General features: G+C 45.3%; 1 protein-coding gene across 1 annotated transcript in view; it reads left to right on the plus strand.

Moving 5' to 3' along the window:
• The first annotated feature begins 1,761 nt into the window (after nt 1-1,761).
• Nucleotides 1,762-13,947, plus strand: part of LOC112239810 (probable E3 ubiquitin-protein ligase HERC1) — a 211,754-nt gene continuing 199,568 nt past the window's right edge. Inside the window, 5 exon segments of the mRNA XM_042316629.1 lie at nt 1,762-2,098; nt 9,773-9,955; nt 10,308-11,090; nt 12,462-12,557; nt 12,728-12,922. Coding sequence (XP_042172563.1) covers nt 9,797-9,955; nt 10,308-11,090; nt 12,462-12,557; nt 12,728-12,922 — 1,233 coding nt within the window. The 5' untranslated portion in view covers nt 1,762-2,098; nt 9,773-9,796.

The following is a 13,947-nucleotide window of genomic DNA, read 5'->3' on the forward strand; positions in this document are numbered from 1 at the left end:
ACGGTTTCTGGTTAGGGAATGTTTTAATCGTTGCTATGGGAACGACATCTTCAACGCACGTTCTAATGAACTCGCACACCGAATCAGCGTATTCGTCAATGTTGTTGTCTGACGCAATACGAAACATCTCCCAGTCCACGTGATGGAAGCAGTCTTGGAGTGTGGAGTCAGCTTGGTCGGACCAGCGTTGGACAGACCTCAGCGTGGGAGCTTCTTGTTTTAGTTTCTGTCTGTAGGCAGGGATCAACAAAATGGAGTCGTGGTCAGCTTTTCCGAAAGGGGGCGGGGCAGGGCCTTATATGCGTCGCGGAAGTTAGAGTAACAATGATCCAGGGTCTTTCCACCCCTGGTTGCGCAATCGATATGCTGATAAAATTTAGGGAGTCTTGTTTTCAGATTAGCCTTGTTAAAATCCCCAGCTACAATGAATGCAGCCTCCGGATAAATCGTTTCCAGTTTGCAGAGAGTTAAATAAAGTTCGTTCAGAGCCATCGATGTGTCTGCTTGGGGGGATATATACGGCTGTGATTATAATCGAAGAGAATTCTCTTGGTAGATAATGCGGTCTACATTTGATTGTGAGGAATTCTAAATCAGGTGAACAGAAGGATTTGAGTTCCTGTATGTTTCCTTCATCACACCATGTCACGTTGGCCATAAGACATACGCCCCCGCCCGTCTTCTTACCAGAAAGATGTTTGTTTCTGTCGGCGCGATGCGTGGAGAAACCCGCTGGCTGCACCGCTTCGGATTGCGTCTCTCCAGTGAGCCATGTTTCCGTGAAGCAGAGAACGTTACAGTCTCTGATGTCCCTCTGGAATGCTACCCTTGCTCGGATTTCATCAACCTTGTTGTCAAGAGACTGGACATTGGCAAGAAGAATGCTAGGGAGTGGTGCACGATGTGCCCGTCTCCGGAGTCTGACCAGAAGATCGTTTCCCTCTTTTTCTGAGTCGTTTTTTTTTTGGTCGCTGCATGTGATCCACTCGGTTACACTGGTTGTAAGGCAGAACACAGGATCCGCATCGCGAAAAACATATTCTTGGTCGTACTGATGGTGAGTTGACGCTGATCTTATATTCAGTAGTTCTTCTCGGCTGTATGTAAAGAAACCTAAGATGACCTGGGGTACTAGTGTAAGAAATAACACGTAAAAAAACAAAAAACTGCATAGTTTCCTAGGAATAGGCGGCCATCTCTGTCGGCGCAATCAATGAACCCATTATAATAACTGTATAATACAAGTGGCCATTAAAACAGTTATAGTTGACTGCTATTACATGCTTCATTCATCATTGTGATGGTATTACTGTATTGTGCGTAGGGGCAAACATGCACGAACTGGAACCACTAGCCCTGTGTCAAATTTAGGCCCAAAGGCATTTACAGAATAATTAACTATGATGACGTTGCAAAAATCATTTATATAACCACTGGAATTGATCATTCAATATTGAAATTCTTGCACAACAAGAGTGGGCATGGGTTCGAATCCGACCCCCTGCCCTTAGACTCCCCCCCTCACCTATCTTAGACTTCCAACACTTCACTATCTCTTCAATACGTCTGCAAAAAAAAAAATACGAAAGGACTGGTACTTCCCAACTTCTTTAAAAAAAATATATTATTATTATTATTTTTTTTTACATTATAGGACAAAAATCATTTCTGTTAACCCATTGGAATTGACCGTTCCATATTGAAATGATTGCATATTCCTTTGTTTTCATGCCTGTTCTGTCAGTCCAGAAGATAAGCCTCTGACTGACTGTAGGAGTTCAACACACACGACAGACAGACGCGTCACTGCAGCCCAGGTCTGGGACTGAAGGAGAAAGGGGGGGGTTGGGAGTCAAAACCCTCTCATCTGCATCCAATGCAGTGGAAGTTACAGCCAGAAACGAGAAAGGTGGGAAGAAAAGAACTTCTGACTGACAGACTTATTTGTTGTAATTAACGACACCTTATCAAAAAACCCACAAATACACTTACGGGGATTACACGACCTATACGTCCTGCGGTTGCAGAAACCTTTGCTATTGTAATGAAGTGTGTTGACGTGCCACAGTGAAGAGGCCCCCCTTTTTGACAGTTGGTGGTAAGCTACAGTACCCAGCTAGGCTAGCTAGCTTGGCCTTTCTATGTGTTTAGCTTGAATGCAATGTCAAATACTTTTCCTATAATTCATTTTACTATTGCAAAAAAAAAAACAGTGCATGGTCTTGCTTATCTGTATCTTTGATGGCCAATTAGCTAGTCGTAGCCTGTGTTTGTCATGTACCTACATCTGTATGAGTTGTTTTCAGCTATCTAGCTACCTAGCTAGCTAACAGCAAAGTGGATTCTGTTGGTTAGCATCGGCTAGCATTAGCTTTATGTTGTGCTTCAGCACCAGTTCACAACATAACAGTAGTTAGCTAACTGTTAGTGTGTAACAACGCTGTAATAAACTTAGCCAGCATGCCAGTGAGTGAATTATTTTGATTATGTCCTATGTAGCTAACAACACAGGCCTAGTAGACTAGTTGAATTGGTGATGGTAGCTACAGTAGCTAGTCTGTTAGCGTACCTTTACTATCCAGCTGTGTCATGTCAGTCTAACATATTCCGTGTCTGGTGTATATATTAGTCAAGCTAGTTTACCAATAACAAATAGCATTTATGTTGTTTTTGTGCATATTCTGTCAAAGCTAGGTAGGTTAGTAGATGTGGAATGTGTTAGTTAGCCCGCTAACGTTAGCTACTAGCTAGCTAGTTTGTGCAATTAGTGAAGCTAGCTAGCCAGCTGATGTGTCTACCTTACTGTTTATCTATCATAGGCAAGTATTTAGTAGCTAGCTGAAGTAGCTAGTTGAGTCTACAGTATATCAACACTGTATTGCTTACTATGACCATTTACAGGATTCCACCTTGCTGGCCTTACTCACCTGAGGCTGTCACTGGGCACCTACTGATTACACAGTACGATTTATAATATGACAGACAGCTGTCAAAGCAATTCACTTTATGTCAATCTTGTATGTTCAGTAATGCAGCAGGCAGACATAGCACGCCTGCTAATGAGATTGTCGATAATGCAGGTGCCCTTCTTCTTGAGCTCAAATATAGCATGGTGAAAGCTGTACATAAAAAAATATATATATATATCAGAATTTGAGTAATTTAGCAGATGAACTGATCCAGAGTGATTGACAGGAGCAATTAGGGTTAAGTGTCTTGCTCAGGGGAACATTGACAGATTGTTCCACTAGTCAGCTTATGGTTTTGAACCAGCTACCTTTGGGTTACTGGCCCAAACGTTCTTAACCACTAGGCTACCTGCCGCCCGTCATACTAAAAGGATTGTGCAACAAGAGAGAGAGAGAGAGGAATCCTTCTATAAAATGCACGTAGGAAATGCATTGTCACTGTGTAGTGCATGGCCACTTCCAGACCGTTAGGCAGTAAGCATCACCATAGCTGTGGACAGTGAAATCAATGTTTACAGCTGTTGTTGCAAGATTTCATGGTTGTCGAATGCGTGTTTAACCTATGGTACTACTAACATTTCGTTATTTGTATTGCATAGTGTATAATGGTGAAAGGTAGCTAACAACTAGGCCTGCTGGTATGAGTGAAGAGGGGGGGTGTAAGGGAATAGCCGAGACGTAATAGACAAGCCAGACGGGAAGGCGAAAACATTTCTTCTTCTACACTCAGTATCAGGTGACCTATTTCCCCCCCTCCAGATAAAACAGGTTCATAATCCAATAGTAAGTGCTGTTGAAATATTACAGCCTCATTTTGTTGTCTAGGCCTTCCGCATGTTTCTCTCCACGTTGCTTCCCCGACGTGTGTTGCTTCCCCAACGCGTGTTGCTTCCCCAACGTGTGTTGCTTCGTGTGTTGCTTCCCCAATGTGTGTTGCTTCCCCAACGTGTGTTGCTTCCCAAAGATAGTTAATGCAGGCTATGACTGCTGTGCTGATGTGTACTGGCTGATTGGTCCGCTGGTGTAAATAAGCCTATCCTGCGAGAACTGAGAGTATCTGTGGCAGAAGCACATGTAGGTCTATGTTTACTACTGTTATCCTGTGTAATTGGAATGATCTGAAACGTTTACACCTAGGTCGTTGGGGAATATGCGATGACACGGTTACTTCCAGCAAAATTAGGTCATTACATTCGCTCCATGGATTAGGCCGACAGCATGTTGGTAAATCTTCCCCCGAGGAGTATTGGGGATTGCCATCTGTAGTAATTGGAGCGCAGTGTTAGGCTAGCTAACTGTTTTACAAGTCATACATCATATCAATGGATCTAGTTGGAGTTCCGAGGACGTGTTGGAGTTCTGAGGACGTGTTGGAGTTGTGTGTTGGAGTTGTGTGTTGGAGTTGTGAGGACGTGTCGGAGTTGTGAGGACGTGTCGGAGTTGTGAGGACGTGTCGGAGTTCCGAGGACAGACATGTTGGAGTTCCGAGGACATGTTGGAGTTCCGAGGACAGACATGTTGGAGTTCCGAGGACATGTTGGAGTTCCGAGGACATGTTACATGTTAGGTCTATAGCGTAGCTCCAGAAGCAGAATGTGGTCAGTGTGATCAACAGTTTGCTGTGATCACATTGTCCTGCACGGATGTGATCACTGTAAAATAGTTGTTTAATTTCCTGTTGTGAATTGAATTGTTCCTCTCAGGGAAACCAAACAGTGTCATCTCGTCCTCGATGGTGGTCATCCATCCTGTCCTTACTGGACTATTGGCACCAGACTACATGCTTGTTATTTTCTGTTGTGGTCCTTCTTCTTCTCACAGCCACCATATCAAATGGTCTCAGTGATTGTTTCCCACCCTTGTCTCAATGGTTAATATCTCCCCCTCTAATATCTTCTATCAGCTGTAACAAAGCCCCTTCTCCTGTCCTGACGGTCTAATATCTTCTATCAGCTGTAACAAAGCCCCATCTCCTGTCCTGACGGTCTAATATCTTCTATCTGTCAGCTGTAACAAAGCCCCATCTCCTGTCCTGACGGTCTAATATCTTCTATCAGCTGTAACAAAGCCCCATCTCCTGTCCTGACGGTCTAATATCTTCTATCTGTCAGCTGTAACAAAGCCCCATCTCCTGTCCTGATCAGCTGTAACAAAGCCCCATCTCCTGTCCTCTAATATCTTCTATCAGCTGTAACAAAGCCCCATCTCCTGTCCTGACGGTCTAATATCTTCTATCAGCTGTAACAAAGCCCCATCTCCTGTCCTGACGGTCTAATATCTTCTGTCAGCTGTAACAAAGCCCCATCTCCTGTCCTGACGGTCTAATATCTTCTATCAGCTGTAACAAAGCCCCATCTCCTGTCCTGACGGTCTAATATCTTCTATCAGCTGTAACAAAGCCCCATCTCCTGTCCTGACGGTCTAATATCTTCTATCAGCTGTAACAAAGCCCCATCTCCTGTCCTGACGGTCTAATATCTTCTATCAGCTGTAACAAAGCCCCATCTCCTGTCCTGACGGTCTAATATCTTCTATCAGCTGTAACAAAGCCCCATCTCCTGTCCTGACGGTCTAATATCTTCTCTCAGCTGTAACAAAGCCCCATCTCCTGTCCTGACGGTCTAATATCTTCTATCAGCTGTAACAAAGCCTCATCTCCTGTCCTGACAGCCTATATATCTCTCCTCTGTCTATCTGTCTGGTTGATGTCTATATGTCATGTTTTGGAGGACGCATGGCTCTCAACCATCGCCTCTTTGGAGTCCATACGGGAGTTGTACTAGCGATTGGATAACACGATATTGTGGAGAAAAAGGGGTTGAAAAGTTTACAAAAAAATAACTGAAATATCACATTTACATAAGTATTCAGACCCTTTACTCAGTACTTTACTCAGTGTTGAAGCACCTTTCTCTTGGGTATGACGCCACAAGCTTGGCACACCTGTATTTGGGGAGTTTATACCATTCTTCTCTGCAGATCCTCTCAAGCTCTGTCAGGTTGGATGGGGAGCGTCGCTGCACAGCTATTTTCAGGTCTCTCCAGAGAAGTTCGATCAGGTTCAAGTCCGGGCTCTGGCAGGGCCACTCCAGGACATTCAGAGACTTGTCCTGAAGCCACTCCTGCGATGTCTTGGCTGTGTGCTTAGGGTCGTTGTCCTGTTAGAAGGTGAACCTTTGGCCCTGTCTGAGGTCCTGAGCGCTCTGGAGCAGATTTTTAGGTTTTCCTAAAAATATTTCACCTTTTTATTTAACTTGGCAAGTCAGTTAAGAACAAATTCTTATTTACAATGACGCCCTACCAAAAGGTAAAAGGCCTCCTGCAGGGACGGGGGCTGGGATTAAAAATAAAATAAATCTAAATATAGGACAAAACACACATCAGGACAAGAGAGACACAACACTACATAAAGAGAGACCTAAGACAACAACATAGCATGGCAGCAACACATGACAACACAGCATTTTAGCAACACAACATGACAACAACATGGTAGCAACACAACATGACAACAACATGTTAGCAACACAACATGACAACAACATGGTAGCAACACAACATGATGACAACATGGTAGCAACACAACATGACAACAACATGGTAGCAACACAACATGACAACAACATGGTAGCAACACAACATGATGACAACATGGTAGCAACACAACATGACAGCAACACAACATGACAACAACATGTTAGCAACACAACATGACAACAACATGGTAGCAACACAACATGGTAGCAACACAACATGACAACAACATGACAACAACATGACAACAACATGACAACAACATGACAACAACATGACAACAACATGGTAGCAACATGGTAGCAACACAACATTTTTTATTTTACCTTTATTTAACTAGGCAAGTCAGTTAAGAACAAATTCTTATTTTCAATGACGGCCTAGGAACAGTGGGGTTAACTGCCTGTTCAGGGAGCAGAACGACAGATTTGTACCTTGTCAGCTTGGGGGTTTGAACTTGCAACCTTCCGGTTACTAGTCCAACGCTCTAACCACTAGGCTACGCTGCCGCCCACACCATGGTAGCAACACAACATGACAACAACATGATAGCAACACAACATGACAACAACACAACATGACAACATGGTAGCAACACAACATGACAACATGGTAGCAACACAACATGACAACAACATGACAACAACACAACATGACAACATGGTAGCAACACAACATGACAACAACACAACATGACAACATGACAACAACACAACATGACAACATGGTAGCAACACAACATGACAACAACATGGTAGCAACACAACATGACAACAGCATGTTAGCAACACAACATGACAACAACATGGTAGCAACACAACATGACAACAACATGTTAGCAACACAACATGACAACAACATGGTAGCAACACAACATGACAACAACACGGCAGCAACACAACATGACAACAACATGGCAGCAACACAACATGACAACAACATGGTAGCAACACAACATGACAACAACATGGTAGCAACACAACATGACAACAACATGGTAGCAACACAACATGACAACAACATGGTAGCAACACAACATGACAACAACACGGCAGCAACACAACATGACAACAACATGGCAGCAACACATGTTGCTGCACAAAACAGGATAGAAACATTATTGGGCACAGACAACAGCACAACGGGCAAGAAGGTAGAGACAACAATACATCACGCAGCTACAACAGCAGCTACAACTCTCAGTAAGACTGTGCATGTATGACTAGTCTCACAGTCCCTGCCGCTGAAAAACCTTCCCCACAGCATGATGCTGCCACCACCATACTTCACCATAGTGATGGTGCCCGGTTTCCTCCAGACGTGAAGCTTGGCATTCAAAGAGTTCAATCTTGGAACTCTGGAGCTCTGTCAGAGTGACCATTAGGTTCTTGGTCAACCCCCTGTTCAAGGCCCTTCTCCTCCGATCGCTCAGTTTGGCCGGGCGGACAGCTCTAGGAAGAATCTTGGTGGTTCCAAACATCTTCCATTTAAGAATGCTGGAGGCCACTGTGTTCTTGGGGACCTTCAATGCTGCAGCCATTTTTTGGTACCTTTCCCCAGATCTTTACCTCGACACAATCCTGTCTCGGTGCTCTACGGACAATTCCTTCGACCTCATGTCTTGGTTTTTGCTCTGACATCCACTGTCAACTGTGGGACCTTATATAGACAGGTGTGTGCCTTTCCAAATCATGTCCAATCAACTGAATTTACCACAGGTGGACTCCAATCAAGTTGTAGAAACTTCTCAAAGGTGATCAATGGAAACAGGATGCACCTGAGCTTAATTTCAAGGCTCATAGCAAAGGGTCTGAATACTTTTTTTGTCATTATGTGTGTAGATTGAGGACGTGTGTTTTATTGAATACATTTTAGTATAAGGCTGTAAACGTAACAAAATGTGGAAAAAGTTAAGGGGTCTGAATACTTTCCAAATGCACTGTACATCTGACTGGTAACATGTCTCTCCTCTGTCTGTCTGTCTGGTTGATGTTAATATATCTATGTCTGTCTGATTGATGTTAACATGTCTCTCCTCTGTCTGTCTGGTTGATGTTAACATGTCTCTCCTCTGTCTGTCTGTCTGGTTGATGTTAATATGTCTCTCCTCTGTCTGTCTGGTTGATGTTAATATGTCTCTCCTCTGTCTGTCTGATTGATGTTAATATGTCTCTCCTCTGTCTGTCTGGTTGATGTTAATATATCTCTCCTCTGTCTGTCTGGTTGATGTTAATATATCTCTCCTCTGTCTGTCTGGTTGATGTTAATATATCTCTCCTCTGTCTGTCTGATTGATGTTAATATATCTCTCCTCTGTCTGTCTGGTTGATGTTAATATATCTCTCCTCTGTCTGTCTGGTTGATGTTAATATATCTCTCCTCTGTCTGTCTGGTTGATGTTAATATATCTCTCCTCTGTCTGTCTGGTTGATGTTAATATATCTCTCCTCTGTCTGTCTGATTGATGTTAATATGTCTCTCCTCTGTCTGTCTGGTTGATGTTAATATGTCTCTCCTCGGTCTGTCTGATTGATGTTAATATATCTCTCCTCTGTCTGTCTGGTTGATGTTAATATGTCTCTCCTCTGTCTGGTTGATGTTAATATATCTCTCCTCTGTCTGTCTGTCTGGTTGATGTTAATATATCTCTCCTCTGTCTGTCTGGTTGGTGTTAATATATCTCTCCTCTGTCTGTCTGTCTGGTTGATGTTAACATGTCTCTCCTCTGTCTGTCTGGTTGATGTTAACATGTCTCTCCTCTGTCTGTCTGGTTGACGTTAATATATCTCTCCTCTGTCTGTCTGTCTGGTTGGTGTTAATATATCTCTCTCTGTCTGTCTGGTTGATGTTAATATGTCTCTCCTCTGTCTGGTTGATGTTAATATATCTCTCCTCTGTCTGTCTGGTTGATGTTAATATATCTCTCCTCTGTCTGTCTGATTGGTGTTAATATATCTCTCCTCTGTCTGTCTGGTTGACGTTAATATATCTCTCCTCTGTCTGTCTGTCTGGTTGATGTTAACATGTCTCTCCTCTGTCTGTCTGGTTGATGTTAATATATCTCTCCTCTGTCTGTCTGGTTGATGTTAATATATCTCTCCTCTGTCTGTCTGGTTGGTGTTAATATATCTCTCCTCTGTCTGTCTGGTTGATGTTAATATATCTCTCCTCTGTCTGTCTGGTTATGTCATAGCTTATTGTTGTTCCTGTGATTGTTTCCCTTTCTTAATGGTTAGGCCTTGTTAATATCTGTCCCCCTGTCCTCCTAGGACTAATGGCAGCAGAGTGACATCATGGCCCTGATGATACCTCCAGTGAAGCTCAAATGGCTGGAGCACCTGAACGGCTCGTGGATCACGGACGACAGCGAGTCCATCTCCACGCGGGAGGGCGTGTCCGTGCTCTACTCCAAGCTGCTCACCAACAAAGAGGTGGTCGTCCTTCCCCAGCAGGTGGGAGCAGAATGAGATTGAGTTAATGTCTGTGAAACCAAATGGAACTCGGCTTCTCTGTGTAGAGGCCATATCGCGACACAGCCAATACTTTATTGTCAGCATTGCGCAGAAATGTAGTTTTGCATCACGATCTCTATATGTCATCGCTAAGCCTGAGTGCCAGTTTGTTTATACTATATCATACCAACTCCTTGTCAGTCTCTGTCATGACCAACATATGTTTGGTCCTGAGCACAAACAGATCTGGGATCAGAATAAAAGGTTTATTGAGGCCCACGGTGAAAACATCACATAGCTAACACATTACAACACACACTACATAGGCCTAATATCAATGCTGTGTCCTCAGGTGTTGTGTCTGAAGGGACCCCAGCTGCCGGACTTCGAGCGTGAGTCCCTGTCCAGCGATGAACAGGAACACTACCTAGACGCCCTCCTCAGCAGCCAGATGGCGTTGGCCAAGATGGTGTGTTCCGACTCTCCCTTCGCCTCCGCTCTCCGCAAACGCCTGCTGGTCCTCCAGAGGATCTTCTTCGCTCTGTCCAACAAGTACCACGACAAGGGCAAAGTCAAGCAGCAGCAGCACTCGCCCGACAACAACTCCGGATCGTCCGACCTGCACTCTGTCAGCGAGCGGCCGCGGTCCAGCACCGATGCTCTGATCGAGATGGGGGTCCGAACGGGCCTCAGTCTGCTGTTCGCTCTGCTCCGGCAGAGCTGGATGATGCCGCCGCCGGGCCCCGGAGGACTCAACCTCTGTAACGACGTCATCCACACGGCCATGGACGTGGTCTCCTCCCTGCCGGCCCTCTCCCTGGCCAACGAGAGTAAGATCCCCCCTATGGGTCTGGACTGCCTGACCCAGGTCACCGCTTTCCTCAAGGGAGTGACCATGCCAAACTCCGGGGCGGACGTCTTGGGTCGGAGGCTGGCGTCGGAGCTGTTGCTGGGCCTGGCTGCCCAGAGGGGGTCCCTGAGGTACCTTCTGGAGTGGGTGGAGATGGCCCTGGTGGCGTCCGCCGTGGTCAGCACCATGGAGAAGGAGAAGATGAAGGCGTGTCTGCTGAACCAGGAAGGGCTGATTGGATACGACTGCTTCATGAACATCCTCATGCAGATGAGACGTTCCCTGGTAAGCGTCCTATAAACAACCAATCAAATGTATTTATATAGCCCTTCGTACATCAGCTGATATCTCAAAGTGCTGTACAGAAACCCAGCCTAAAACCCCCAAACAGCAAGCAATGCAGGTGTAGAAGCACGGTGGCTAGGAGAAAAACTCCCTAGACACACTTTATTGTTCATGATTTGTTGCGTACTTCCATTGTGTTCTATAGGTTTATTGTGCTCTTTGTATTACCAGATGGCAACGTACTCCTCCTGCTTCTTCTCCAGCTTCTCCTTATTCTCATTACCTCTTGATTGATTATGTTACGAGTCCTTCTGTACAGTCCTGTTTCTCCATATGCAGTGTAACATGGCGATATGTCTCTGTGGCTGACTGTGTATCTGATGTCTCCCTATATGTCTCTGTGGCTGACTGTGTGTCTGATGTCTCCCTATATGTCTCTGTGGCTGACTGCGTGTCTGATGTCTCCCTATATGTCTCTGTGGCTGACTGTGTGTCTGATGTCTCCCTATATGTCTCTGTGGCTGACTGTCTCCCTATATGTATGTCTCTGTGGCTGATGTCTGATGTCTCCCTATATGTCTCTGTGGCTGACTGCGTGTCTGATGTCTCCCTATATGTCTCTGTGGCTGACTGTGTGTCTGATGTCTCCCTATATGTCTCTGTGGCTGACTGTGTATCTGATGTCTCCCTATATGTCTCTGTGGCTGACTGTGTGTCTGATGTCTCCCTATATGTCTCTGTGGCTGACTGTGTGTCTGATGTCTCCTATATGTCTCTGTGGCTGACTGTGTGTCTGATGTCTCCCTATATGTCTCTGTGGCTGACTGTGTGTCTGATGTCTCCCTATATGTCTCTGGGCTGACTGCGTGTCTGATGTCTCCCTATATGTCTCTGTGGCTGACTGTGTGTCTGATGTCTCCCTATATGTCTCTGTGGCTGACTGTGTGTCTGATGTCTCCCTATATGTCTCTGTGGCTGACTGTGTGTCTGATGTCTCCCTATATGTCTCTGTGGCTGACTGCGTGTCTGATGTCTATATGTCTCCTGACTGCGTGTCTGATGTCTCTGTGGCTGACTGCGTGTCTGATGTCTCCCTATATGTCTCTGTGGCTGACTGCGTGTCTGATGTCTCCCTATATGTCTCTGTGGCTGACTGCGTGTCTGATGTCTCCCTATATGTCTCTGTGGCTGACTGTGTGTCTGATGTCTCCCTATATGTCTCTGTGGCTGACTATGTCTCCTATATGTCTCTGTGGCTGACTGTGTGTCTGATGTCTCCCTATATGTCTCTGTGGCTGACTGTGTGTCTGATGTCTCCCTATATGTCTCTGTGGCTGACTGTGTATCTGATGTCTCCTGACTCTCGACCAGGGCTCGTCAGCAGACAGGAGTCAGTGGAGGGAACCGACTCGGACATCAGACGGGTTGTGCTCTTTGTATGAAGCAGCTCTCTGTCTGTTCGAAGAGGTAAAGTATCAACTCAAATAAAAAAAAATGTACAGGTCAATTTACGTTTAAAAAAAAAAAAGAAAGTATTCTGAAAGCTTTTATACTGCTTATGAATGCGATATGTATGGGTTACGAAGGTTTATATGTAGGTAGGTAGCCTTCTCAAGTTAAGCACTACTTCCTCCCAGGTGTGCAGGATGGCGTCAGACTACTCCCGTACCTGTGCCAGCCCAGACAGCCTCCAGAGCGGCGAGGCTCCCATGCTGTCAGAGACGTGTGAGGTGTACGTCTGGGGCAGTAACAGCTCCCACCAGCTGGTGGAGGGAACACAGGAGAAGATCCTCCAGCCCAAGTTGGCACCCAGCTTCGCCGACGCACAGATGGTAAGAGACCACAGGTCTCCAAAGGCGTGTCATTTCCTGTTTGTCTTTTTATTTTTTTTATTTTTAAGCCAGTGGTTCTCGAAGCTCTTCTCGGGTGAACCTCCAGACGTTTCACAATTTTTGTTTTGGCCTTGAATTAGGTCACCTGATCTAATCAAGGACTTGATGATTAGTTGATGATTAGTTGAATCAGGTGGGATAGCTCTGAATTAGTTAAAATATATGGAAGGGCTCGTGGGGGGCCCAGAGGGGTTTGACAACCACTGGTTTATAAGGAAAGCTGATTCCCCTCGGTATTACGTCTCTGGAGAAGTTAGCTAGTGTAGCCTAGAGGAGTTAGCTAGTGTAGCCTAGAGGAGTTAGCTAGTGTAGCCTAGAGGAGTTAGCTAGTGTAGCCTAGAGGAGTTAGCTAGTGTAGCCTAGAGGAGTTAGCTAGTGTAGCCTAGAGGAGTTAGCTAGTGTAGCCTAGAGGAGTTAGCTAGTGTAGCCTAGAGGAGTTAGCTAGTGTAGCCTAGAGGAGTTAGCTAGTGTAGCCTAGAGGAGTTAGCTAGTGTAGCCTAGAGGAGTTAGCTAGTGTAGCCTAGAGGAGTTAGCTAGTGTAGCCTAGCTGGAGGAGTTAGCTAGTGTAGCCTAGAGGAGTTAGCTAGTGTAGCCTAGAGAGCTTAGCTAGTGTAGCCTAGAGGAGTTAGCTAGTGTAGCCTAGAGGAGTTAGCTAGTGTAGCCTAGAGGAGTTAGCTAGTGTAGCCTAGAGGAGTTAGCTAGTGTAGCCTAGAGGAGTTAGCTAGTGTAGCCTAGAGGAGTTAGCTAGTGTAGCCTAGAGGAGTTAGCTAGTGTAGCCTAGAGGAGTTAGCTAGTGTAGCCTAGAGGAGTTAGCTAGTGTAGCCTAGAGGAGTTAGCTAGTGTAGCCTAGAGGAGTTAGCTAGTGTAGCCTAGAGGAGTTAGCTAGTGTAGCCTAGAGGAGTTAGCTAGTGTAGCCTAGAGGAGTTAGCTAGTGTAGCCTAGAGGAGTTAGCTAGTGTAGCCTAG

This window comes from Oncorhynchus tshawytscha, unplaced genomic scaffold (assembly GCF_018296145.1).
Source record: "Oncorhynchus tshawytscha isolate Ot180627B unplaced genomic scaffold, Otsh_v2.0 Un_contig_1793_pilon_pilon, whole genome shotgun sequence".
In the NCBI taxonomy this organism is placed as follows: Eukaryota; Metazoa; Chordata; class Actinopteri; order Salmoniformes; family Salmonidae; genus Oncorhynchus; species Oncorhynchus tshawytscha.